Source organism: Chaetodon trifascialis, chromosome 22 (assembly GCF_039877785.1).
Source record: "Chaetodon trifascialis isolate fChaTrf1 chromosome 22, fChaTrf1.hap1, whole genome shotgun sequence".
In the NCBI taxonomy this organism is placed as follows: domain Eukaryota; kingdom Metazoa; phylum Chordata; class Actinopteri; order Chaetodontiformes; family Chaetodontidae; genus Chaetodon; species Chaetodon trifascialis.
This window is the reverse complement of record NC_092077.1, coordinates 13412686-13438933: the sequence shown is the minus strand read 5'-3', so window position 1 is coordinate 13438933 and position 26248 is coordinate 13412686. Positions and strand designations below refer to the sequence as shown.

General features: G+C 41.2%; 2 protein-coding genes across 2 annotated transcripts in view; both read right to left on the bottom strand.

Annotated features, from left to right (window-relative positions):
* Nucleotides 1-1781: 1781 nt before the first annotated feature.
* LOC139350415 (uncharacterized) lies at nucleotides 1782-6411 on the bottom strand. The gene is made up of 4 exons (XM_070991774.1): nucleotides 6238-6411; nucleotides 5011-5226; nucleotides 3264-3326; nucleotides 1782-2375 (listed from the first exon to the last, which is right to left on the bottom strand). The coding sequence occupies exons 1-4, from the start codon at nucleotides 6317-6319 to the stop codon at nucleotides 2167-2169; spliced, it is 570 nt and encodes a 189-aa protein (XP_070847875.1). The 5' UTR covers nucleotides 6320-6411; the 3' UTR covers nucleotides 1782-2166.
* A 1459-nt stretch (nucleotides 6412-7870) lies between these two features.
* col7a1l (collagen type VII alpha 1-like) overlaps nucleotides 7871-26248 on the bottom strand; it is a 44559-nt gene continuing 26181 nt past the window's right edge. Inside the window, exons 49-101 of the mRNA XM_070992618.1 lie at nucleotides 26074-26118; nucleotides 25485-25556; nucleotides 25323-25358; nucleotides 24982-25008; nucleotides 24736-24774; nucleotides 24588-24650; nucleotides 24180-24218; nucleotides 24024-24077; nucleotides 23874-23906; nucleotides 22039-22104; nucleotides 21705-21749; nucleotides 21557-21592; nucleotides 21448-21474; nucleotides 21298-21369; nucleotides 21027-21089; nucleotides 20798-20815; nucleotides 20675-20710; nucleotides 20551-20589; nucleotides 20432-20467; nucleotides 20202-20336; nucleotides 19857-19946; nucleotides 19136-19333; nucleotides 18708-18815; nucleotides 17755-17799; nucleotides 17231-17308; nucleotides 16831-16887; nucleotides 16699-16743; nucleotides 16454-16543; nucleotides 16302-16355; nucleotides 16144-16194; nucleotides 14795-14848; nucleotides 14661-14714; nucleotides 14490-14528; nucleotides 13813-14391; nucleotides 13676-13711; nucleotides 12578-12604; nucleotides 12389-12448; nucleotides 11906-12031; nucleotides 11673-11744; nucleotides 11525-11560; nucleotides 11354-11413; nucleotides 11106-11150; nucleotides 10939-10974; nucleotides 9830-9865; nucleotides 9608-9664; nucleotides 9249-9320; nucleotides 9008-9079; nucleotides 8898-8933; nucleotides 8712-8792; nucleotides 8572-8625; nucleotides 8435-8488; nucleotides 8133-8336; nucleotides 7871-7954 (exon numbers count right to left, since the gene is read on the bottom strand). Coding sequence (XP_070848719.1) covers nucleotides 8229-8336; nucleotides 8435-8488; nucleotides 8572-8625; nucleotides 8712-8792; nucleotides 8898-8933; nucleotides 9008-9079; nucleotides 9249-9320; nucleotides 9608-9664; nucleotides 9830-9865; nucleotides 10939-10974; nucleotides 11106-11150; nucleotides 11354-11413; nucleotides 11525-11560; nucleotides 11673-11744; nucleotides 11906-12031; nucleotides 12389-12448; nucleotides 12578-12604; nucleotides 13676-13711; nucleotides 13813-14391; nucleotides 14490-14528; nucleotides 14661-14714; nucleotides 14795-14848; nucleotides 16144-16194; nucleotides 16302-16355; nucleotides 16454-16543; nucleotides 16699-16743; nucleotides 16831-16887; nucleotides 17231-17308; nucleotides 17755-17799; nucleotides 18708-18815; nucleotides 19136-19333; nucleotides 19857-19946; nucleotides 20202-20336; nucleotides 20432-20467; nucleotides 20551-20589; nucleotides 20675-20710; nucleotides 20798-20815; nucleotides 21027-21089; nucleotides 21298-21369; nucleotides 21448-21474; nucleotides 21557-21592; nucleotides 21705-21749; nucleotides 22039-22104; nucleotides 23874-23906; nucleotides 24024-24077; nucleotides 24180-24218; nucleotides 24588-24650; nucleotides 24736-24774; nucleotides 24982-25008; nucleotides 25323-25358; nucleotides 25485-25556; nucleotides 26074-26118 — 3591 coding nt within the window. The 3' untranslated portion in view covers nucleotides 7871-7954; nucleotides 8133-8228. The remainder of the gene's footprint in view (nucleotides 7955-8132; nucleotides 8337-8434; nucleotides 8489-8571; nucleotides 8626-8711; nucleotides 8793-8897; nucleotides 8934-9007; nucleotides 9080-9248; nucleotides 9321-9607; nucleotides 9665-9829; nucleotides 9866-10938; nucleotides 10975-11105; nucleotides 11151-11353; nucleotides 11414-11524; nucleotides 11561-11672; nucleotides 11745-11905; nucleotides 12032-12388; nucleotides 12449-12577; nucleotides 12605-13675; nucleotides 13712-13812; nucleotides 14392-14489; nucleotides 14529-14660; nucleotides 14715-14794; nucleotides 14849-16143; nucleotides 16195-16301; nucleotides 16356-16453; nucleotides 16544-16698; nucleotides 16744-16830; nucleotides 16888-17230; nucleotides 17309-17754; nucleotides 17800-18707; nucleotides 18816-19135; nucleotides 19334-19856; nucleotides 19947-20201; nucleotides 20337-20431; nucleotides 20468-20550; nucleotides 20590-20674; nucleotides 20711-20797; nucleotides 20816-21026; nucleotides 21090-21297; nucleotides 21370-21447; nucleotides 21475-21556; nucleotides 21593-21704; nucleotides 21750-22038; nucleotides 22105-23873; nucleotides 23907-24023; nucleotides 24078-24179; nucleotides 24219-24587; nucleotides 24651-24735; nucleotides 24775-24981; nucleotides 25009-25322; nucleotides 25359-25484; nucleotides 25557-26073; nucleotides 26119-26248) is intronic.

The window sequence follows — 26248 nt, the reverse complement described above, 5'->3', positions numbered from 1 at the left end:
GAATGATCAAAGTCTGCAAAAATGATGTAATCATTAATAAAGTCATTATTTACTGCTTATAAGCCCATTACGAGGCATCCTATTGGAAAGTGGTGACACTTGTTTTAACCAATATGCTACAATGTAAATATAAATAGTTTTTAAAAATTATATAATTTATTTAGAAACTTTTTTTTTTTCAACAAAGCCAGCTCCCATATAGTATATCATAATGCCTCATCATAGTATAATACTCCTGATATTACTCACTCATGCATATGGAATTAATAATGTACATTGTCTCCTCTTTTAGTATATGTGACAGCTTCAAATGAATGACAACATGCAAACTGTGTTTGAAATGTATCTATCATATATTTAATTTGCATGCTGCACATGTGGCTATTTAATTTCAAAAGCAGACTGACATCTGAGATGTGGACAACATCGTGGTTTGATTAAAAACTCAACACACGCCATGGGACCCGCCCGCAGAGATGAACGTTACCATGTCAAAATGAAGGGAGAGCATGGAAGGAGTGAGAGGATCAAAGGCTGTTGGGTCAAGCTCTAATGAGCAACTTCATTGTGAGATTACTGTAAGTCCTCACAGCTGGAGTAATCACAGTCTGTGACACACTGTGCAGTAAGATGTCCTCCCACTTTTACATCCGCTCTGCAATGGATCTCTGAAATGGAATTACTTGTTCCTCTTCGACTTCAATGGAAAAAACACTTTCATTACATGCTAGATTATGTTGTTTTACTCACTTCTATTAGGATGTAGTTCTCCATTAAGGGCTTTTGCTGGTGAGTGTTGACCTCACCTTTTTTATTCTGGTACAGAATGTTATTTTTAGCAAGTAAAAGAATATCTATCTACTGAGATGAGGTGCTTTCATTCCTTATTTGATGGAAGACATCTGAACTTGTTCTTTAATCTAATTGTCTTGACACAGATGAAACCAAGTTTTCAGGGCTTTAAGAAAAATAGTTACTATCTATTTCTAGAGGAGATAGAGGAGAAGTAGATCTATTTTAATTAAAAAAAAAAGGGTCTCCACTAGTTGAGTTTGGCAGGGGGTGTGGTTCAGTGATAACAGCCTGCGACTGTAGACTGAGTTATTACATTTTGCTTATCAAAAAAGCGTCTCAGCATGTTGAAGTACATTACAGTGAAGAATCGTGACTAACATGACGAAAGCCTCCGGAGGCTTGTTGGTGAAAGACTCGTCTGACACTTTGAGGTGAATGGCGTTTTTGCTTCGAATACAGAGTATTGTCAGTGAGCGGGTTTGAGAAACCTGGTGGTGGAGCTGGTGCAGCATGTTGCACTGAAGATGTGGCGCATGCTAAATTAAAAACACTGACATGAGCATTCACACTGCAGTATCCCCTTTCCAACATCAACCAATGGCAACCGGAGAGTCGAAGCTGGGTCGTGTATTTCCACTGCCAGAAAAAAAACCTTGAATGCGTGCTGCCCCCACATCAACACCCACGCAGGAATCCCCTGCTACTGCTGCGTCGGTCTGATGGAGAGTCCTCTAAAACAGTCCCTGCGTGATCTCCCTCACTGGGCCCCTGTTGGCCCCTCATCTGGCTCCCAGCCTGACCCATAACACCCCCTGCCAAAGGAGCATATGTAGTGGTGGAGGTGACAGCAGGCAGTCAGCTGCCAGCTTCTTATTTTTCACACCGCACAGGATGCAGGGCAATTGACAAAACACAAGAAAGATGACTGGGCGTTCCGTAAAGACACTCGAGAGACGGAGAGAGAAGACACAAGCACGAGAAAGACATCACAAAAGAAAAGACGGATTTAATATTTCAGTTGTAAACTCGGTCGAAAGTCAGTCTGATTCAGAAACATACATACATCACAAAACAAACATTTTTGAAATTCACATTTTGATTTGCAACCCGGCTGTCAATGAAACTCAAGAAAAACTATATAAATAAATCCAGTATTAAACATTTTACACAGTTATGTACAAAAATGATTTTCTTGTATGGGGTTGGTCTGGAGTCAGTACCCGATGAAGTGTAAATACTGCACGTGTGATGACAAAGGTGATCAGAATATTACATTATCTTAAATGACCATTTTTACATCTATAGTATTCATACTGTACACCCAAACTCTTTCTTCCCTTTCTGTAGCTGTTACAATGCACGTTTCATCTGTCATCTGATTGGTACCCCCCCTCCTCTCCTCTCCACCTCACACCAACTCTGGCACTCTTGTCTTGAGGAGAAGCGGTTTCCGTTTCCACCACAGCCCCCGAACACAAATGGCCTGCATTCCCCTGAGCGAGGGTGGAAGTACCAGAGCAGAACGTACTCTGTACAGGCCCCCTCCGACATTGGCTCCAGGCAGCGGTCAGTCGCTGGAACTGCAGAAAATAGGTTAAAAACACTGTATTTTCCTATATTTCAGGTGTTGGATATGCTGCAAAAATGAAGAAAATGTTTCAAGTGGGATTCTGCGTGATGAAGTCTTTAACACTGAGAAAATAAGATATGTAGAGATATCACTTGAGACCACTTGCGTGCAAAATGTCTGGTATAGCAATGACTAAGAGGAGTTGTAAGGAGATATGAGAATATGTCTGAGAAGATCTCACCTGCTGCGCCGCTGAGACAAGTGTTTGTGTAAAAAGAATACCTGCTTTCTTAAGGAGATTTGGATGAGGGAAAAACAGCTATCTCATAAGACACAGGGTAAATAAGTTGTCTTATTTAGTTGTCACACATGGTATTTGTGCATAAAGTGCGTGCTAAGCTAGTTTAAGCATCAGAGCCACTTCAGTGAAAGTGTTTGCTGATTGTTTTTATGCTCTGCTGGCTGGTTTTCTATCATACAAGATACAACATATTCTTCCAAATTCCAGTTTTTGTGCTAAGCTAGGCTAAACAGCCTTAAATATGAATGAGTACCCATAAACTGAGCTGCTTAATGTTATCAATTTATTGTTATCTTTCTGACTTACACTCGAGGTTTAGTCACCACATTCCTCATCACACTTCAGACCTTTCTCACAGCATATTCTTCCTCCTAAATTACCTCATGAAATCTAGCACAGGCTGTGAAATATTCATGGATTAAGTTTTGGCTTTATCATTCTCTCCCACCTTGTGCTTTTAACAAACAACTGCAAACAAACTAATTACTCATAGATTATGAAATATGAAGAGAAACAGACACAAAAATGGAGGTAAACAAGAGAAAAAAGAGGGGAGGCAGAAAGATGAGAAGGAAATCAGTTGCCTTGGCCACTCACCAGCAGTGTTTGCTCCAAATACCCTCCTTTTCTTCCTCTGTCCCCACTCTGCATCCGGAGAATCTGAAGGAAAACAACATCAATGAGGAGATTTACAGGTTTGAGGATTCAGTCATTAGAGACCAGGAAGGAACCACTTTGACTGCACCGACACTTAATGAAAGCCAGCGGAGTTTTGACTCATTTTAAATTGTTTCTCCAAGCAGTTGAGCAACACGGAGCTGTCTTTGGTAGTCTTTTTGATCTCTTTGTGCAAACAAAGACTTGGTTCGAGGGAATTACTGTTACACAATCATACGAATCATACGGTGCTAACGTTAAAACCACGGATGAAAGTGGAAATCCATTAAAAAGTAACTGAAAGAGCTGGAAGGAACACGTTTACAGGTACAAAGCAGCACGCACAGTTTCTAGCTCTTTGTTCTAAGTCTGCTGGGTTGATCTCCTTTCATACGATTTGATCAAACAATATCTCTAACAACAAACTGTCAGTTCAGTCAAAGACACTAATGAAAAGGAATGCGCTGTACACCTGCATGAATATGATTGGATGTCCCTTGTCAGCTGGTAGCCACACAGTCAGGCATGAATGAAGCAGCCGATGCTAACCAGCTAATGCTAGCACGACTTCTGTGCTCAGCCTGAACTAAACAATGTATGACACGCAAATCTCCCACTTTACTGAGTGTTTTGATGAGCAAACAGTGGAAAGAAAGGAGAGAGAGATATTCTAATGAGGCCAATTAATAAAAATGTGCTAAAGGGACACTGCTAATCTTCCTTTCTGTGCTGTAAAACAATAAAATGGATTTATTGGAAAAACATTGAGCCATAGCAATGCAGAGGCTGGTACAAGTGGCAATCTTATTTAATTTGTTTAAAGTCTCCATATTAAAGTGCAAATATTGAACTGTGGCCCACAGTGCTGGTGCAACATTCATTAGTCTGTAGGCAGAATGAGCTGAATGTCATAATCTTACATCTAATGACTGTAATTTATGGATAAACATCCTGACATTGACAGTGGGCAATGACGGGCTCTCTTTGATTAGTTTTTGTGGTTTACCTGAAGCAAGAATTAAAATAAATTGGGACGCAGACAGCCATTCATGCCTGTGGGCTGCATTCGCTAATGAGCTTCACGAAATGTGTGATTTCCTGGCACATGTTGACCCTTTGCTTCACTTTGTGGTTGCCTTTTTGTCTTGATGTTGATAGCTGCAGTCGTGGGAGCAGTCCAGGAGCTGAGCTGTGATGTAATGTTAGCCACTGAGCTTTTTTCTGGATGGAAAACGATGCTTCCCTCTGACCCCTATGCTCTGCTTGCATCCACAGCATATGGCAGTAAACCTCCTTTTTTAACATCTCGTGCAAAATATATGCTGTGCGTTACCCCACAGTGTTCATCAAAGCATCATCCATATCAAGCTCTAAGTTACTGTCAACAAGATCGAGTTTGCTCAGTAGCGCCACCTTTAGCTTAGCTTTAAATCTTTTGAACCGTGGCAGGCAACTACAGCAACATGATTACGGCTGCGCTCAGAGTGCATTAATTCTGCTGCAAAGTGCCCACGTCTGGACTCACACAGTAGAAAAACTAAGAGTATGACATACATTTAGCTATGTTTGCTATAAACCTGTTGTGGAGTCAATTAAGCAGTTTTGAAAATGACGGTATCTCAGACATCTGTGTGTTCGGCCCCCACAGCATTCACTCTTTGTGTAATATTGAAATTATCATTATCACCAGTGCGGTTTGGTAGGATCCCATTTTCCTCGCGGATCACAGGGGCAGGACTGGTCATTTCTCCCATTTTGTCTCCGTATTCTTCCTTCTCTTCTTCTTCACCTTCTTTATTCAGGTCACGGTTGACAAATGGGAGCACATCATCTGGCTCGTGTTCAGTCACTGCGGTTGTTCCATCAGGATCCACAGACTTGACCATTAACTTGTATTCCAACCCTGTGATGACACAAACGGGATTTCACATGAACGAACACAGAATAAGAATTAATTTTATATTTACATCAACATACTTTTGAAATTATAGAATAGCCAGGGGCAAAGTTTGAGACCATTAAAATCACAGTTTCAGGTATTTTACATCATCCAAACAACTTCATTATTTTATACTTCCCTGTGGAGCTCCTCCTCCTGAAACCCCAAAAGTGTTGAAAAGAACAAATTGATGCAACAAACAGAGAATAAACATTTGAGATGAGATTTAAAACACTCAGCAGAGTTGGCTGATCTGAGTGCACCATAATCTACACCTGTGCTTCTCCCACTCTAACATGTCAAAATGTCGCCTGTGAAGAAGGTCGATAGCAGAAAGGCTGACAAATGATCCTCTAAGTGTCTTTTAAGTGTGTAGTGGATTCTTGGTGAGGCGTCCCACTTAATGGCAGTCTTGTGTTTGTGAATGGCTCCACTGTTGGTGGCACCATGGCGTGTGTTCCTCTGAGAGAACATAACAGATGGCACAACACCCACGGGTGCCGTGCTCCTGCCATGCTGGAGCTCTACACCAAACAACCACGCACACGCAGAGAAACACACACGCAGACGCACGCACACACAACGTACAGACACTCGCACAATATGTGGGCCTATCTAGAGGCACACGTTTATTCGCTCTCGGTTAAATGTACAGAAAAGTACAAACACACCAAGAAATCCACTTCAAACCCACCCACACACACAGACCTGCACTTCCGTCCTTGTGAGGACAATCATTGACATAATGCATTCTCTAGCCCCTCACCCAACCATAACCATCACAACTAAACGCCGAATCCTGACCTAAACCTAAGTCTGGCCTAACCTTTTAAACCGAGTTTGACGCGTCACACAGCCCTTTGAAGTTGTGAGGAGTTGCCAAAATGGCCTCACTTTCCAAAAATGTCCCTACTCTGTTGGTTAAAAACTTGGTCCTCATTGAGCAAGGATGAACACACACAAACACAATCTTACCACACTTTTCTGCCACCTCCTGAGTGACCAGCTCCTTCACCTCTTCAGCCTTGACACAGACAGCAACAAGATTCAAAGTCATTTCTTTCTCGCATTGATTTTGCCATCACTCTCTCTCTGTGTGAATGTTTGTGTGTGACGAACACGTACAGAGAGTCCAGGTTCCCCCTTTTCCCCCTTTCCTCCGTCGATACCCACTGCACCCTATAGTGAAAACACATTTACAAATCCATGGGATTAATTACATTCTATCACGTTATAGGTGTTTGTAGAAAATAGAAGAGCTTGTTTGAGAGAACTGTGTTCATGTACGACTCTCACACTTTGTCCTCTGAGTCCTGGAGTCCCGGGCGCTCCCCTCTGACACGGCTTCGATCTGCCCCTTCTGCCCCTCTCCCCCTGTTTGACAGATAGTGAGTTTAGAAATTCTTTCACATAAAACCTCTACGCTAACAAGAATCCACAGCAGCACATCCAACCGCTCACTTATAAGCAGTATGAAAGACAGACCAATTAGGTACATCCTTGGAATATCCTCATTAGAGGTTTCCAGCCACTCTGTCAACTCTGAAAGTGTGGTAATTGTAGCTGAAAGGAGCTAATTGAGTAAGATATTACTTGAAAGCTGCAGACGGAAATAGACCTGTGTGTGTGAGTGTATGTGTGTGCGTTAATTAAGGACATGTCTCTGCTGTATCCTCTGCTGCAGTATACATGTTGCCAGTCTCTCTCTTTAAGACAGACATGGCGATGACTGTAATCAAGCTCAGTCGAGCCTTCTGCTCATTGTGTTCTGTCACATTTTCACTCCTCCTCCTCGTCACTCAGAGGAAGAAACGTAGCTTTTAAAAACTGATAGATATATCTTACCCTGAGGAGAAATGCTTTGCTGTACAGACACTGTATGTTTAAGCCCCAGGGATTTTTTGTGCCGCCGTAACTCAGTGTTCGTTAAAGAAGTGGCTGCGATGTGACTGCACCGTTCAGTTAAAGGTGATTAGGCTTCTTCTGGATGTGCGTACTTCATTAAAGTAATGATTCATGTGTGCGCAAAAGTGAGTGAAGCTTGGAGTGATTGTGGATAATTTTGGGGGGCTTATAATTGTGAGCTAATGACTTCCTGTTCATGTAAAATAACTGCATCTCAAGAAAGCTAATTGTGATTTAAACGGGCATATTTATTCTTCAACCCTGCCCGTATGATCCCCAAAAAAATATTTAATCATATGGTTTTCTTGACGTGTCAAGCATTGTTTTCATAAATGAAATCATGACTTGAAGTGTGCTCGTTGTGGTCTATCCATGTCAGCTCAGCCTGACAGATCACTGATCAACAATTCTTCTGTAATGAGGATCTGACACAATCAGAGATGAGCCACCGATGAGAGAGATAACCTTCAAATAAGACCTTGTCAAAGGAGAAGAGCTCGACTACTATCGATGTTATCTTGAGGGAGTGACGCAGTGAGGCTCGCAATCAAGAGAGAAGCTTGATATCTTGATAAATTAGATAATTTATCTCTTTAGCCTGTGTTTTTCATCTATATTATCAGCACAATAATGCATTATCAATGCAGCACAAACACCAGAAACACTGGACCTTAGCCCCTGCGCCCCCATGGGGTCCTGGGGGCCCTGGTGGTCCCTCATCTCCATCCCTTCCTGGAATCCCTGCTGACCCCTTGAACCCCGGGAAACCTGGGAAACCTGCTGCACCCTGCACAGATCAAGAACAATGTGAGGAAGTGAATTAACACACCAACACGTGAGGGTTCCTTTGTGTGCTGGGGAAGATAAAAACATATTATGATGCTCTTTAACATAACTGAAAGACAAATTTCTGTATAAAATAACACACAACCGTGATGAGAAACCAGCAGTATTAATTTACTAACCTTTACTCCTTTCTCTCCTTGCTGTCCATCAGCACCATTGATGCCTCCTGCTCCCTTATCACCCTAAAGCAAAGAAAATATTGAGTTTTTATATGCTCATTGAAGACAGACAGAGAAATATGTGCACACTTGAATGTTTACCTTGCGCCCTGTGAGTCCATTCAGTCCAGGTATGCCAGGGGTGCCGGAGAACCCCATATCTCCCTGTTTTGGAAAGAAACCAGGATTATTGGCAGGATTTCTTCAGATGACATCGTTAGATAGCTCTGTTGTGGTCAATCAGATGCTAACTGAGGCCTAACCTTTTCTCCATCCAGGCCTGGACTCCCAATGCGTCCAGGTAAACCTCTGAAACCCTGTAACAGCAGGTAACACTTAAGAACACGACTGCACAAACAGAAGTCATAATAGAGACTTCATGCAAATAAAGAAGCTGCACCTTTTCTCCCTTTTTTCCTTTGTCTCCTGGTAAGCCTGCTTCTCCTCGATCACCCTGTGGGGACCAAAAAACACAAAAAAATCCTGAATCTTTGAAACTGAAAAGGGTCCTGATTGGTTATATATTAATTCTCAGTGTACCTGACTGCCCTTCTGGCCTTGCAGTCCTATATCTCCTTTGTCCCCCTTGGCCCCGTCCACTCCATGGTCCCCGTTGCGCCCCTTAAATCACATCACGGTATGACTGCATGTGATTGCTGGAGCTAGCACTGAATTTTGGCTCCAAAATGTTTATTTGCTTATGTTTGTACTGCAGCTCGACCGTACCATCACTCCATTGAGTCCTGCCTCTCCTGGGTCGCCCTGTAAAAAACGTACCACCATGAAAGTATTGATTGATGAAACTAATGTTGATATTGAACCGAACCTTTACTCACCTTTTGGCCTACTGGTCCTCGTGCTCCAAACCGGCCCAACGCACCCTTCGTACCTGCATCACCCTTCAGGCCCTTATAGAGACAATTTAAAATGCTGTCTGTAGTCATGACTTGTTTTTTAGTCCAGTTTATTATAAAGTATGCAGCAAGCTAATAATGGTTGCATTTCTAAGCTCTAAATCTAGAATTACAAGCTTTGTTCTTCTTCATTTTTTTAGATCTTTTCCTCAGGACTCATTACCTTGACTCCAGGTGGACCGTCCTCACCCTTTTCTCCTTTATCTCCATCAAAACCTGGTGGGCCTCGCTCTCCCTGAAACAAAACATCTACTCAGCTCTTCATCTTTTTATGTGTTTATGTGTTTTAATTGATATGTTTCAATCTTTATAATATTTATTAATGCATTTATTCCTAATTTAATGTCTAGCTTTTAAGATTATAACCTTTGATTGTTTCAGCTTTGTCTTTTTTTCTTCTCGTCAGCCTGAGTAGTGAGATACTGAGTACACATGCCCTCATTGGAGCATCTGTCACTCTTAACTTGAATGTAAATATAATAAGCAAGAGCATAAATTACTACAATTTCAAGAGGCTCTCACCGCGTTTCCTTTAGAACCCTTAAATCCACGGGGTCCTTGGATTTGAAGCACACTCCCCTAGAGGAAGAGATTATAGATACACTGAGCCATGAATCATGTATACCTCTGTCTGTTTGGTTGTGTGTGATACACAATATGTGCTACCAGCAAACAAACTGCGTGTAATAAAAATCAGTGCAAAGGCGAAATACTCTCTGACAAGAAACAGGAAAATGATCATACCCTTTCTCCTCTGACTCCAGGTAACCCACGATCCCCCTGCAAAGAAAAATGTTTATTAAAACGCCTTTCTGAACATGACTATTTCACTTCCAGGCGTCAACAAAAGTGGATATATCTCTTTATACATCTCACTGCTTTGGTGCTGCAATGGGAAAATTAATAATTCCCTTCACAATACAATAAAATCGATAAAATGTCATGAGCGGTGCACAACATGGAAAAAGTTTGACAGGAGTCACTCAGTTGCGTCAAGTACAAACAAACAAATATGAAAACAGTCTGACTGACAATTGAATTCACTTCTAACAACACGGCCTGGACATGCTGACACTTCAAACTGAGTGGGATGTTGTTATGTTTGAAATGAAAAGGAGTCAAATGTCAATGCTGGCCTCTTCTTTCACACCATATACGCCACCACTGACGCAAAACCAAGAGAGAAAGAGTGAGTCAGGTGTAAATAAAGACTAAGTGCGTGAAGAAAGACAAGGTCAAGAAGTTCACTGACGCTCCAGCGTCTCAGAAACTGCAGCACCGTCCTGCTTTTTGTGCACCATGGTGTGGAAGATTTGACAGAAGCTGAACTGTCGATAAACATCAAGTTACTAGTTGCGGGCCTTTGGGTGAACACACTTTGGTGGTGAAGGAGGTCAGAAAACAGCATGAATGTTGCGTGGTTCATCGATGTCTGGGTACAAAAATCTGTTGCCTGTCCCCCCTGCTGGCAACAGCGCAGGTTCGCATTAGTGACTTGACATTGGGTCCCTTGCTAAAACGAGCAAAATTTCATGAAACGCTGCTGACGACAAGAAGCGTCTTTTCAGAACCGCACTTTCTGCTCACGTAAAAGGCAATTTCAGCTTCTCAATTTAACCTTGCGGGCACCTTCAGAGGAGGTGAAACATGTGGTTTGCAGCCTGTATTTGGTCATCACTTCGAAGGAATTTTAACAACTTACAAAGTATTGTTTGCTGAAATTACTCCAAATTGGTGTCAAACATGCAGTATTCCAGTATTAGTATATGATTCATTAAATGAGTGAGCTAAGTGAAGAAATCCCATTAACAGGTTCATTTTTAAATGTGCAGGTATACTGTGTTAAAGCTCACCTTTTCACCTTTGCTGCCACGCAATCCTTTTGGACCCTAGTGAAAAAAGGTCATCTGTATTACTTAATTGGTAATAAATATTTTGTCTCCAAGTGAACATTAGTGAAGCGAGGATAGTCTTCAGTCAAATATTAGACTTGTTTGTATGGTTTTGAAAAGCTGCTTACGAAATGCCCAGGAGCTCCTTTAACGCCTGGAGTGCCTTTTTCCCCCTGAAAAGAAAAGAAATATTTAAAGTTTTCTGCATAATCCTGCAACATTACAGGAATGCACTAAATACTGTGCGTCAGAAGCTTTAATGGGTAGATCAGGAACCGTTTAATAATCCTTAACTGTCACACAAACTTGTGGAAACAGTGATCTTGTGATATTCGACATTACAGAGGATACAAAACATAAGCTGGAGACGACTCACCCCTCTGCCTTTGAAGCCAGCCAACCCTCGAGCACCAGGCTCTCCAGGAAAACTGTCACCCTGATGAGATGAGACAAAGTAATGATCAACTTTTTTACACAATGTTATAAAAGAGCAATGATAGAGATTCATCTCTATCTGCGTCAGTTATCATATATACAGTATTTGTACCTTTTCTCCTTTTTCTCCAGGTACCCCTGGAGGACCCTTTGTTGAAGAGATGCAGTTGTAGAAAAGAAAATATCATTACGTGTGTTTGATGAAAAATCTGTGAAATCAGCTCTTGTAGAGATCCTTCAGATCATTTGTCGTTTCTTACGTGAGGTCCTGCTGCTCCTCGAGGTCCAGGAGCTCCAGGTGATCCATTCTTCCCTCTTTTACCCCGGTCACCCTGCACCAACACACAAAACATCTTCTGCTTCAAACCCAGTAGCACATTCAGCTGCCAATTTCTTCATCCATTCACAATTAGAAAGCATCCATTCACATACTATCACTGTCTTCATTTTTCCCGATCACAGTGAGCTAAACTTGTGATATATGATGATGTACCTCTCTGCCCGGCTCTCCTGGGTCCCCTGGTGGACCCCTAAAACCCGGTGAGCCCTGGATGCCTGGGTTGCCATGTATACCCTGGATACCCTGAGCACCTGGAGGCCCTGGCTCACCTGGTTCACCCTGAAGCAAACAAATAGAGAAGTGAGAGAGAGGGAAAGCTAGAGACAAATGAAATGCTTGGAAGACAAACAGTTAAAGGTCACTCCTTTCATGTAATGTAATTATTCAGCTCTTCTATTCCTTTTGAATAATTGCTTTCAAATAAAGCCCTTCATTCCTTTATCAACATTTATGCTCAAACACAATTTTAAATGAGTGAGTGAGTCACTGAGCCAATTAAATTCCCTGAATTAAAACCATGATGGGAACCAAAGTCAATCAAAGTGAACGCGATGGAAAAGACTGTGGGGATTAATTGAATTAGAGGGATGTTATAAATAAGAGATTGCTTCCTTTTCTTTTAATATGTTGGTTCACCTTCTGTCCTGGAGGACCAGCCTGGCCTTCAGGACCCCTGTGGCCAATGCCTGGCTCTCCCTAAAAGCACAGAACAAACACAATGTTTCGCTGTCACTCCTTTCAGTTTACATCTCAACACCCAGGTTTTACTGTTACAAGCTAAAGGAACTACATAAATAACAGTTTATGGAAAAACATCACATTTACCTTTTGTCCCTTTTCACCAATTTCACCCTGAAAAAGTGCGGACGAAAAGAGCCCATATCAGTCAGACAGTTGAAGTGCACCTCTGAATGTTGTGAGCCAAAATAAACCAACACAGAGGAATTTGAAATAAAAAAAACTTGTCAGCGTGTATTACAAGGGGAATTATTAATGTCTGCTTTAATCTACTGTCTCCCAGTCAAACAGAAATAGAGCAGAGGGGACATCAAAGGCCTGCAGTCAACTGGCTTTCCTGACAGGCGAGACGGGAGAGAAGTTCTCCCTGAGCTCTGATGTCATGTGCTGATGCATTGTGGGTAGGCGGGGAGAGCAGCGATGATATTTTTATGAACTGGTGGCACATTTCGTGTGGCGACTGTCATTCTGGCTCTGTGATCTGAGGATGATGATAATGATGCTTCAAATCAGCTGATCAGGGGGTGATGTCAGTAAATCCTGATGACTAAAGTGCTTGCTCCAGTCGAAAGGGTCAGATCACACAAAGAGATATAATAATAATACACAGAGGGAGCATTTACTGCACTATGAGTACTTTTACTTCATACTCTGAGTTAATTTTGATGATAAAACATATAGTTTTAAACAAGGTGTTGAAAGCAGGACTTTTAACTGTAGTGGAGTATTTTCATTGGGTGGTATTGATGCTTTTACTCTGGAAAAGGATCTGAATACTTATACACATCTTATACAGATATTCATGTTCTCCAGATAATGAATCTTAATAATAATAAAGCACCAATATTTAGCAAATGTTAGCACGCTGAGACAGTGAACATACACATTATATCTACTACATATCAGCATTTTAGCATTGTTGTTGTGACCACGTTAGCAGGCTAATGTCCTGCTCAAAGCACCACTGTACATATAGCCTTTTAAATCCTTTGAACACCACAAACCAAATTCCATTCAGTTTTGGCAGAAATCTCCCAGAGACGTATCCCAGTATCTGATCAAATAAAACTATCACATGGCCAAGTGAGAGATGAGTTGTTATACATTATGGATAGTGTCTAGTGGCTTAACAAGGGTAGTTATGTTTCGATAGAGTTTCTTCTTAATGTGTAAAAGATCGGTCACCTTTTGTCCTGGGTGTCCACTCTCACCTGGTTGCCCCTGTTGCATAAGAAATGCACAGCACATCAGCAGCACTGCATGATTAAACTGGACATTTATTCTGCCTAATTTTGAACGGATAGCACACTTTGTGCCCTTACCTTCAGGTGAAAATACTCTGGAGGGTATGGGTATGGCTGTCCGGTTTCCTCATCATAACCCCCCTCTCCCCTCCTCTCCATCTCCACCCTTCTCCTCTCCCACTCCTCCCTCTCCCTCTCCAAGTCTCTCTCCCCCTCCTGCTCCGTCCTCTCCCTCTCCAGCTCTTTCTCCCTCTCCTCTTTCTCTCTCTCCAGCTGCAGCTCAGCCTCCCTCTGTTTCTCCAGCTCCTCTCTCTCTCTCTCCATCTCTATCCTATCCCTCTCTCTCTCCCTCTCCAGGTCCTCCTCCTCTCCTTCCCTCTCTCGATCAACGTCCTCCTCTGTCTCCCAGTCGTAGTCTCCGCTCCTCTCCTCCTCTCCATCAGCAGAATCAGGGCCTGTTTCTGAATATCCATCTGTCTCTACTCCTTTCTCTTGTTCCGTTTCCTCCTCCTCTCCAGCTTTAGTCTGCTCCTCTCCTCCTCCTTGTGTTTCTGTATAAACCTCTCTTTCTGTATCACGGTATTGTTGACTGTCCTTTCTTTCTTGCCTCTGCTTCCTGGAGTGTGTTTGAAGGTCAGGGTTTTCTTGCTTCTTCCTCTGGAGAAACACGATGTATATCACAAAGCAGTCTTTTTATAAGCTGCTTCATCTTAATTTGAAATAAAACTCATCTTTACCGTCGATAACAGACTTACGTTCCAGCTGTTGTAATCTTGAGCTCCAGAGGACAGATGCTGAAATTAAAACGAAGGGGAAATCTCATATATGCTCCATAAAGGGGCATTTTCATATTTTATTTGATGCAAGCTCACATGTATGAAATTTTAATTTTTAAAGACGGGAAATATCTAGTGAAGAATGATTACTTTTTGTGCCTCCTTGAAACGATCTCTTCCGCCCGGGGCACCTGGCATGAACACCTAAAATATAAAAATCATCACTCCTGCCGTTCAATATTATTTTTATTAATCTGCCTTCTCCAAAACGAGATGAAACTTACCATGGAATCGGGCCAGGGGGCGCTTTTCTTCACCCTGATTTGGGATCGAGGCACCTGTCAAGCCCCCCAAAACTTCTCATGAGCACATTTAGCGTCAGTAATTCTGATGCTTCCTGTCAAACAGCTGCAGTAATGAATGTGTGTGCTTTGATGCATTGTAAGAAAGAAAGACACAGACTTGCTTGGAGAGATATTGAACATTTTTTACTGAAGGATACATGCACAGAGAGGCTAAACACAGACAAAACACTGTCATGACAGGGGAAAATTTCACCAGTGAAAAGTGTGCTTGACCTGGCTATAAATTTGCTATAATATTAATACATTTTGAATAATACCACTGTCTTCAAAGATGTTTGGTGAAGCACTAACACAAGATATTTTCCATCTTTCAATAAATAAATTTCAGTACAACTTGAAAAGGAAATATGTATTCAAATTCCTGGACTAAAAGCTTTGTGTTTCCATCCAATGTGATACAAAAATTGTCTGAATAAATAAATTAGGAGTGGTAGACAAGGTAAGCAAAGGCTGCACTGGCGTTCACATGGAACAAAGTGAAGACTGAAAATAAGCTGAACACGAGGAAACAATTGTGAGAGTTTAACTGCAGTGCCTGATTTTCTATAGAGCTCTGCATACTCTAAAGCCCTCAAACAAGATATGAACTTTCGCCACAGGTTTGGGCAAGTGACATCGTCTCTGTGTGGAAAGAAGTCCTTCCTCATGAAACGTTGGTCAGGTTCAGGGCTCCTCACCAGCCAAACAGTTTTCACAGCTAATCACACTCTCCATGTGGCGTGTGCTTTCTTATGAGTGCTTAAAGCTCTATAGTCAGTCTCGGGAATTAAGAGATGTCCTGTTTAGAAAAACGAGAGAGAGAAAGTATTAAAGGTAACTCTCTGGAATCGTTCCTTTGCCAGTAAATCATTCCTGAAGAGGCGGACTAGGCTGCTACTTGTGCTCATTCCCATTCAGACAAGCTTTGGAGAAGTGACGCTAAAAGCATGCTGCTCAAAAATGCTCTCCTGTCTCATGCTTTGGTAAGGTTTGTGAATTATAAACTCTGTGATGGTACATTCCCACAGTGTTCACATTAGACTTTGCACTGGTGAAATTTTCATAGGAGGTAGAAAGAAGAAAAGGCCTTGAGATACGATGCCAAGTGCTCATCTATGGTTTATGCATGTTACGGCAGAGAGAAAGTGAAGCCCATCCTTCATTTTATTCAAGCACTTGTCCATCACTCTCTCGTGTTAAGTGTAAATAAAAGAATCGCATTCCAAGGCATGCAAGGATCTCAGCTAAGATTCAAGCCTGCATGATTTAAACGAAAAGCAGAGCTCTACCTTGCCTGGTTCTTCTGTTGTGATGGGAGGTGTAGGCAGTGAAGCTTCATCCTGGTCAGAACAATAAAGCATAGGTGAGATTGTGACAGTGAAAACGACTCAGAAGTGAATGTTGAACACTTCCAGTAAGATCCAACATGGCCAGATGCCCCTCATACCTCTTCTGCATCGCCCATGGCTTGAGATGGTGGCTCTGTGGTTGTCAAGACAACCTGGGGGAAGAAAAATCAAACAGGGATTATGGCTTTTGGACCTGTTTTGTTGCTCCTTGGACTTAAATGTTTCAGATAAATCTTGTAATGCGTCATACGTTAAGTGCAGTTTCTGTGTCTGAGGAGGCTGTCAGAGGACGACTGGAGGTTTCTAACTGGGCAGGGCCGTGCATGGGTAATAGTTCCTCCTACAAAGACCAAAAACATGTTATTATTCTTCAAGCACAGCAGAGCAGCACATAACTGATCTCAGCTGTCTCTGCTGCCTTTCTATCAGAGCGCAGTCTTGCAACAGTGAATGAGTTTTTGTTATTATCCGGGCTGCAGAATCCTTAATGCTCACCTTGTTATCCAGCCGATGGGGGAATTCATCCGTTTGGACTTCAAGCTGCATGTGATGAAAACATGGACAATATTTGACATTACTTCAATCCAGCTGAAACAGATGAGAGCATGCTCTTTGAAGCAAGTCTACCTGTCTGTTGTCTCTGCTCTCCTGAGAGACCGAGGGGTCATCCGGGTAAATTTCTTCCTGTTTGGAGAAAAGAATGATTTCACTGGAACTTTTAAACACCTACAGACACTCTGGCGGCTGATGTGCAGAGCAGATGCAGTGGGCTGTGATGACAAACTAATTTATTTTTTAATAATTAATTCAGTTAGTGGGCGTGTCATTAATCAGCTCTCTTCTGCATTTATTGTAGGCACGGAGGAGAAGCTGCTATATTAAAAAAAAAAAAAACAGGCGGTCTGATTATGAGTTTGACAGGTGCGTTAATAAGAAGCCACAGCGCTCCATGCCTGCGACCCCCGCGTCATCAATCAGCACTTTCCCACAGTTCGTGAATTAGTCATTCGTTGCTGCGGCTGCCCACCTCGTATTCGTAACTGTATTCTTCACCGTTATAAAACTCCTCTTCCTCCTCTTCCTCTTGCCTGTCCTCTTCACTTGTCTTTAGATAAAGGAGACGTGACAATAATTACAGGAAGATACTGTTACACATCACAATTTATCATCTGTGTCAGTGGCTGGGAGACAACGATGCCAAGCGATTACAAAGCAACCCATTAATCAAAAACGTTCAAACCTGCTATCAACACAATGAGAAGCACGTGGACGTTGAGACAAAAGCATGCTTTTAGTTTTACTAGCCACACCATGTACACAATAATTGGTTAATTCTGTTTGTTATGTTTAAAAAATGTTAGTTATTCTGATTATTTTTAGGACATTTTAGCACTGAAGCTGTTATTTCTGCACAGATAATATTACGTTAACATCATGTTAGCGATAGCCAGTGTGTTTAAATCTTGCAGGGTGAGACGTTTGTGTTAGTTGGTTGTCTTTCTGGTGGAGTTAAGTTTTCAGGTTTAGTTTGACCCCTTCAAGGACATTTACCAGGCGTTGTCTCTGCCTCTTATGTCGTCCTTTATTTCCTTTGCCCTGGTTAAGAAGTTCACAGTCGGAGAGAAAAAGAGACAAAGGTTTCTCATGCTTGAGACGTTGATGATCAAGTATGAAACTACGAGCTGATACTGTAAGTGGAGGGAGATATTTAAGAGGGGTAGTAGTCAGCTAGTTAATTAATATAAAAAATTAATCCAACACCTTCACTTAAAGGTATTTAGGGAACCCTTAGTGTTAAACTTGCTTGATGGTTTAGACCTATTTGTTCAGGACCACACTGGAGGTTTTGCATGTTTCAGCCCATTATTATATAGTTTACATTATTGATGAGGTATTCCATAAATCAGTTAGATTCTAATATATATTCATATCACTTGTGATGTATGCACTTCAAAGTAAAGCACATGTAGTTTAACTTGGGATGAAATGTATTGTCCTTCCAGACAGCCACTGATTTCAGGTCATTATTTGGCCAGTTTTTAATAATTTTCTGATATTTTATGAAATTGTTGGTGCAACATAATTAATTACAAAGCATCTAAGACACAAATGCTTTGAATTAGAAATTAAACAAGCAAATCAGTCAGTCTTTTTTGAAGTAGATAATCCGTCACAGTGACGATTTTGTCCACAGATGTTTTCATGAAAACCTCCTGATCCCATGTGCATTACAGTGGAACAATAATTTAACAAAAACAAAAAGTCTCTGTAATTTTCACCTGTATAGTGGCCTGAACTGAAATCAGTAAATGCTTGGAATGAAGGAAGGTTGGGCTAAAACATGCAGTACTAGTATGTTCCTTTAATAATATAAATTTAAGTTTTAAATGAGTGAGAAACATCGTTACACTTGTTACTTGTTTTATGTTGAATATAATAGATGAAACAATACTCAGGGCTTATTTTTGATCAGTCAAACCCAGTCATCAATAACATGTCCATACCTTCCCGCGCTCCCTGTTCTTCTTCTTCTGTCCTAAGCTCTTCTTCAGGGAGTCCTCCTGAGTGAAGAGCACAGTCTCCACCACAGTTTCTGGTAACCCTGAAACCGTCTGACACACACATTTTAATTTGTTTTACTTTGTAATCAGCAGAGCATAAATGCTGGACCACACAACCTGTATCTGAGGCTTCAGTGTCATGTTTTCTGTACTTCCACATGGTTCCACAGAACACTTTTTTCTCTCGCAATTATTCTTTTTCTGTATTTATGATGGTAACGAGTGAGAATAAAATGTTAACAGCAATGTAATGCTGTAATCACATTTAAAAGGTGTGAACATGTGCTGCTCAGCTTGATTCCAAAGGTTTAAGGTGTTAAAATTCATACATACATTTAAAGCTGACATATTTTATTGTAAAATGTCCTTACCTCCTGGGTCGTAGTGTAATTGAAAGTAGAGTTGACTACAGTCAGGTTAATTTTAAGGGAAGCGTCACTGCCCCCCTCCACCCCCTCCTTCCCCCTGGACCCCTTTAACTTGGTGTCAATCCTGTCGAGCTGCTGCTGTCCGTTCAGCGAGGTGACAGCCAATAAAGTGGGACCGTCTGCAGTTTCATTTAAAGGGTCCTTCACATCAAAATGATTAGAATTAGCAGAGGTGAGAGAAGATGCAGTTTTGGACCAATACAATATACAGTACACAGGGAGTGTGAAGACAGCTGCGAGTATAATTAGAGTAGGGATTTCTTGGCACAAATTCATCTACTTGCATGGTGCAGGGAGAAGGGAAATAGTCTGAGGAGGTCAAAACAACAACACTCCTTCAACACTTGTAGTATAAAGAACAAGTTTGTTGTGAGACCAACATGTTTTGGCTCGTTGCTTTCATCAGTGTCACCATGCAACATGTTACAAAGAACATTTAAATAAAATGAGAGAGTGGCAAGTGTTGCTGTAGTTTAATACAATGAAACATGATTGCGCCAACGGCACCGTGTCTCATGAAAACATTCAAATCTTTATTGAGTAATTTACACCCATATTGAGCCTTCAGGACAGAATAATCACATCTTGCACGAAGGTGTTATTCTCCTCAATTGGATTTAAACTGGATTTAAAGACTCAAGATGCAGATTTTGAGATTACTTACAGCTGAGAAAGGCTCTGGAAGCTGGTCGTCCAAATCGGGGTCCTCAAAGGTGTCCGGCTGCTGGCCGCTGAGGTCGAACTTCACTGAACTCTGTTGAGACAACACAAATAAGCAGCATTTTGTTTTTATGGCACTTTGTGGTGGAAATTTTGTGATCTTTTGTTTAATTACATAAACTATATGAGGGAGTTGATGGATAAACTATTGAAAGTTACTGTGAATTAGGGAAGAAATCACAGCCAGACAGCTGTTCTGTTGTTTTGTCAAGGCAAATTTGGCTTAAACTTCAATAAAATTCACTTAATTCATTAAGTTTCACACACTTCTTCTGTAGAGTTTACATACTGTGTACTCAGTGATGATGTTGGAGGTGTGAGATTCTGTGTCCTCCTTTGTCTTCGAGGAGGTGCCGAGCACATGAAGCAGCTCCTCCATTCCCTCCTGCAGCAGCCTGTCAATCAAAGCCTTCAGCAGAGGCAGCTGAGAAGAAGGTTTTCATTGAGAAGGTCAAACTGGGATGCTATTGCAAACTCTACCAGCCTAGAAACGCATACAGTGTGACGCTCAGAGCTCACCCTTATTCCGTAGGCTTCAAACATCACTTCGATGTCCTAAAGAAGAGGACAAACATATTGCTCAAAGCACAAAACGAGAATGTAATTTAAATCAAGGAATTACTAAATCCTTCATTCACCTTCATCTCAAAAGATTTTCCAGGAGCTCCAGCATCACCCTACAGGAACATTACAGTGAGTGCAGTGAAAACAGTGTGATTCACATCTCCATATACACATGTGGGGAAAACACTGAAGCACTACCTTGTCTCCTTTCAGGCCTATTTCTCCTTTATCGCCCTATAACAAAAGACAAATGAGCTACACAGCCAATATTTTATTTATTTTAATAACCGAGTTTCAGTATAAACCCCATCACCATCTTACCTTCATTCCTGGTGAACCCTAAACACACAGAAACAGAGGAGCAAGACATTGGAACATGCATCTATAATGCATGACATCAAGCTTGCTATATCTGTTCAGTCATCGCTGGATGATGACTCAGACGCCATGCGTGCAAATATGAATTATGCCGTGCAACAGCTGAAATACAGCGTCGTTATCATGAGCTCTAAGTATGAAGAAACATGTTGTGTGTAAGTATTAAACTCACAGTAGCTCCTGGAGGACCCATTGGGATTGGAAATGCTTGACGGATTTCATCAATGGTGGCGCCCTGAGAACAGATCCACATGAAAGTCAATAAATTCAAGCTGGCAGGCAGGTCTAGGTGGACCTGGTTAATGTTTTTCTGAATCACCGGCAAATAGAAATGAGCCATAAGTGATCATCATTATAGGCACAACTGTGAATAAGCTGCTTAATTTACTGCTTTGCTTTGGAAAGACAGTGGAAATAAGAAATCTGTTTCATAAATCACTTACCTCTGGAGTGACAAGCACCTGCCTGCCAGGCAAACCTGGAGGTCCCGGTTCCCCCTTACTACCATCTCTACCCTGTGAAGGAAGAAAGATGCTCTGAAGTTACAACGTCATTTTTAATAATTTGTTAATTTTTATCTTTGAAATTCTTACATTTGCGCCTGCATCCCCCTTGTCCCCCTGGAACGAGAGGAACATTAACAGTTGTATTTAGAAACTAGCGTCTTAGATGTTTCAGCTGGATGCAAGAAATTTTAAGAACCTTTTCGCCACTATCTCCCTGTGGTCCTCTTTCTCCCTGCAAAAAGAAAATACAATTTCAGTTTTAACTTAGTTTGAGCACTTCTGTTTCCATAAATGTCGAAATAGCATCGACTTTAAGCATAGGAGTGATGAAAATGTCTCCTCACGTCCTTTGCTGGCAGGCCTCTCTTCCCATCAATACCAGGTCTCCCCTGTAGAGCAGAAGAAATAAAACAACCAGCTGCGGAGGTATCTTTCAGATTGATTGCTGCAGCTCATTTCATTTTAATGTAGACTCCAGAACTGACTGTTTGAATCAGAGATGTACAACCCTGATTAGAAAAAAGCTTTGTATGGTTTTCAAATTGAGTATATGTCAAAAAGGATTTGCTTCTTATCGCATTTTGTTTAGTTTATGTTTTACAGAGTCACATTTTTTTTTGGAATTGGGGTTGTATTAAGGGTGAATATATATAATGATTGATTCAGAGTGATACTCACTGGAGTTCCCGGTAAACCCGGCATCCCAGCAATCCCAACCCGGCCCTGGTCGCCTTTGTCTCCCCTCTGCTCACATGCACACATATGAAAACAATGGTATTGAAATATTGACACTGTACAAAACACTGACAAATAACTAGTTGCAAAACCTAATATCATTATATCAGTTGTAATATCAGTACAACTAAGTTGACACTTTTCCTATTCCAATTATTATGCTGTCACAGCTCTGTGACTTCTGTCCATATGAGTGTTGCATTAAATTGGGCAAATGAACTAATTATCTAAAAGACTTTTATTTTCTAACTCCATTATCTTCTTTGTCATAATTGTAATTGGGTTGGTAGGTATTACTACTTGCTCATATACATTTTATCACTACCTTGCAAAGTTTATATGGCAAACATGTTTGCAAACAGCTGCTCATTTAGACATCCAGTATACATCAAGCAACATTTACATTCACTTGGAGTAGCATATCTAGCAAATGCAAGTCCAACACTCACTCTGCTTTTAGCTCTGCATTGGTCTCCACCAACAGCTGGGACAAATATCTGGCTCTTTAGCTGCTGAATACTTTGTTGCGTTATCAAGCTAACTTTGCAGCTGATTTATCAGAGGTTTATTACTGAATATAGCCCCTACTGCTGCTGGATTTTTGGCAAATGACAGTGAACCAATACAGCAAAGCTGCGAGCTGTAAAACCAGAACAATGGCTTGGATGAGGGTAAAACTTTCCGATCAGCTGGGGGATCTTCAGGGCTGGGCGACGATTATCTGTGATGATGTCAGTACGAGCGACGCGAAGTCATTTGATCTGATTCGTGAAGCTTTAAGTCTCGGCTCTGCTGCTTGTTTCATCTACTTTATGTTTGTCACATCTCTGGGGAGCCACAGCTGAGAGAAACTGGAGTCTTGCAAAATTCATGGTGCCAAATATACCTCCGTGGATATGATGTATAAAAATGAAGGAGACACATAGAGTATGTGATCCATATGGTATGCAAATAAGTTTCTCTTGTTCACCCTTTATTCCCCTCTCAGGAACCAAATCTTTATATTTCTTGCCTTATGTGACAGGCATCAAAGTAGTTCTTAAACCTATAAGGCAGAAGCAGTTTCTGGGCGTTTCTTCTACTTCTGTCACACAGCTGTGGAAAGTACTTTGATCTATTTAAGAGGATGTAAGGGAGGTTAACTCCACTGACTTAGTTGGTGTGCATTTGTGTTTGTCTAAAGACATCATCATAGCTTAAGCGCAGTTTGCTCACTGTAAGTTCTAAGCTTCAAGTTTATAAGCCATGTCAGCTGGAAGAATTATAATTAAAACCAAACCACGTTTCTTCAGAATCCGAATGTAAAAGTGGCGAAACGTCAGACAAAATGAACCACGACAAACACATCTAAAGTGGATGGGCGCAAAACGAAAGCGCAATAAAAGAAAAGAGGAGTTAAATGCATAAAGCTCCAAAGGACATGACAGCATCTTTGCTTTCCCTTTCATTAATGTATTTGTGTGGGTGTGATAATGTACTGAAACTCATTATCAGTCTGTAGGTTGCATCACAGCAAACTGAGTCACAAACCCAAACAGCTGCTTAATGAGATCGGATGAGTTTTACAGTACGTGTCAAAGTGAACTGGACTGAAGTGAATCAAATTATCGCTTTACAGTTTCAACTCAGCTCGCGAGGGATGACCAGCTAATCCTTCTATGAAACCACTAATGAGATAGTTCAGCTTCAGTCAAACAGATTCTACATGTTGGAAAACATCTCTAGTTCTGATTTTTTGCACAAATAATGATGTAATAATAAAACACCAGGGCACTCACCGCACCAGGCTCTCCTTTCTGTCCCTGGTCACCCTGCAGTCATTATGAGACATCATTATTATGAGGGTGTTCATACTGTAAATGGTCAACATTCAACGCAGTTCACGGGTGCAGATTTAAATAACACAAGTCAAACTGTGTTTACACAACCTTCATTCCTGGTGTCCCCGGTAAACCATCTGCTCCACCTCTTCCTGAACCACCCTGCGAACCACATGAAAGACATGAACATCTTTAAACAAACGCAAGTCCAGTTGATACAAACAGCACCGTAATAAATGCCATTTAAAATGATGTCGCACGTACCAGAGATGGTCCTGGTAGTCCAGGTTTCCCCTCTGGACCCTGTGGAGAGAGACAAACGATGGGATGATTGAAGTTTAGTTATTATTGTCCCAATTACCAATCAATCTACAGGTTACTCTCAATTAAATCATTAATCATTCAAGTGTTTAGTCCAAGAAATGTCAAAAAATAGCATTAGGTAATGTCTCCAAATGCATTTCTTGTCTTACCAACAGTCCAAATCCAAAAAGATATTCAAATTACTATTGTTGTATAACAGCAAAAAACAAAAATACCCCAAAATTTTTTGCCAACTGCCTAATCAATAAATGGACTGATTGCTTTTGGGTTTGCACTGCTATTGACGGTAGTAGTGATTGGTGTGCTCCTGAAGTTTGTGACATGTGCAGCAAGAGGCAGGACACTCACTCTTGGTCCAGGCAGACCTGTTTCTCCTCTCAAACCAGGCTGACCAGGCTCTCCTGGTTCTCCCTGAAGGGAAGGGGAGAAGAAAAAACTTTAATTTCCCTGATGAAAAATGAAAAGAATGACATCAAGCGTGTTGGATGTGAGTTACCTTTATCACTCTGGTCAGTAGATTGCTGTCTGAAACAATCTGGAAGGACAAAATGAGAAATCAAGAGTTAACGTGGTAATTGACACAATTCCAGCTAATTGAGAGCAGAAATTCATTTTCCAAGGTCTCATGGGAGAGTTGTGTTTTTCCCTTTGTTCTTTATGAGCTCTGTTACAACGAATGCCCTTGACAAACATGGCTGAACTGATGAGAAGCTGTCAAAAATGATAACAGAGGTTTGTTTACTTGCACTCCCGGAGGTCCAGGTTTTCCCTTTGTGACAACGGCAGCACGATAAAAAGAAGAGCACAAGAAAGCACAGTTAAAATCTAAAATGTCACACTGCTAAACACAGTCCATATTGGCAGCACAAAGGGAAAATAGCAGACGCACTGAAGGGTGGCACACACACAAAAACTTAATTACTGAACATATCAAAACAGAAATCGTGAGGTCACAGGACGATAGCAGGTTGTGAGGCTGTGACATGGTGAGTGACACAGAAGAATGATCAGAAGGCGTCAAGCAGGAGAAACAATACACATGCTCATCAAATGAGAGCGAGATGGTGGTGAATACAAACATACCGACTCCCCTTTGTCGCCTTTCTTTCCATCACTGCCCTTCAAAATAAAATGAACAGCACAGGTTCTCTTGAAACATTGCAATTCAAGTTACATTTACACTCCATAATACACTGAACTGTAAGGAAATAGTTATCTTCTTTTAATTAAATTCAAAGAACTTACTGACAGACCAGGCTTCCCAGGATCTCCTTTCTCTCCTGGGTCTCCTGGTCGGCCTGGTAATCCCAGCGGACCCTGATCAATATTAACGAAGGAATCAAAACAAGATGCAGCCTTAAAGCGACATTACCATCGATACAAATTTAAACGTGTAGAATAAGAAAAAATCTGCAAATCCATGCAAATTCACGTTTGAAGGCCTTAAAAAGACAATGGAGACTGTAAATTCTGGGCTAACTAAAGGCGCTAAATGGCACCCTTTAGCATAAGAGCCCTAAAACCAGAGATTGTAAATGAAGAGAAATAGAAATGCAATATAAACAAAGCAAATTAAGCTGCTGATTGTGTCTCAGACACGGATGGTGAGCAGAAGAGTAATTAGTCCTTTAGTCAGACTTGCATCATCATCACACTGAGTCACACAATCTTTATCTTCTCTTCTAAATAATATAGAAAAAAGATGTTTTTTGGACAGCTTTAGTCTTTGCTGCTGTTTTGGGGGTATTTTACGTCTGTATACACATGTATTATTCTTTTTTCTTTGTTTTCATTATATGTTGGCTTGTAGTCTTGGAAAACATCAAAGAAATACCCTAATTCCTCTGTCACCAGGCTCTCCAGGTGGTCCTTGTTCACCCTGTGAAAAACAACAGGATGCCATCACTTCAAATGAGTACACGATTGCATTGATTGTATGTGTGTTTATAACTGTATTGAGTATATATGCCATCACTGAGCAAGCTAACCCCCTGAGCAACGCGGCTGAC

Excerpts from the sequence above, each read along its gene's own strand:
- LOC139350415 (XM_070991774.1), bottom strand. The coding sequence starts at position 6,319 with ATGACTTTGAATCTTGTTGCTGTCTGTGTCAAGGCTGAAGAGGTGAAG. Across the intron at positions 5,227-6,237 it reads GGAGGTGGCAGAAAAGTGTG|GGTTGGAATACAAGTTAATG; the intron begins GTAAGATTGTGT and ends GTGTCATCACAG. Across the intron at positions 2,376-3,263 it reads ATTTGGAGCAAACACTGCTG|TTCCAGCGACTGACCGCTGC; the intron begins GTGAGTGGCCAA and ends TATTTTCTGCAG.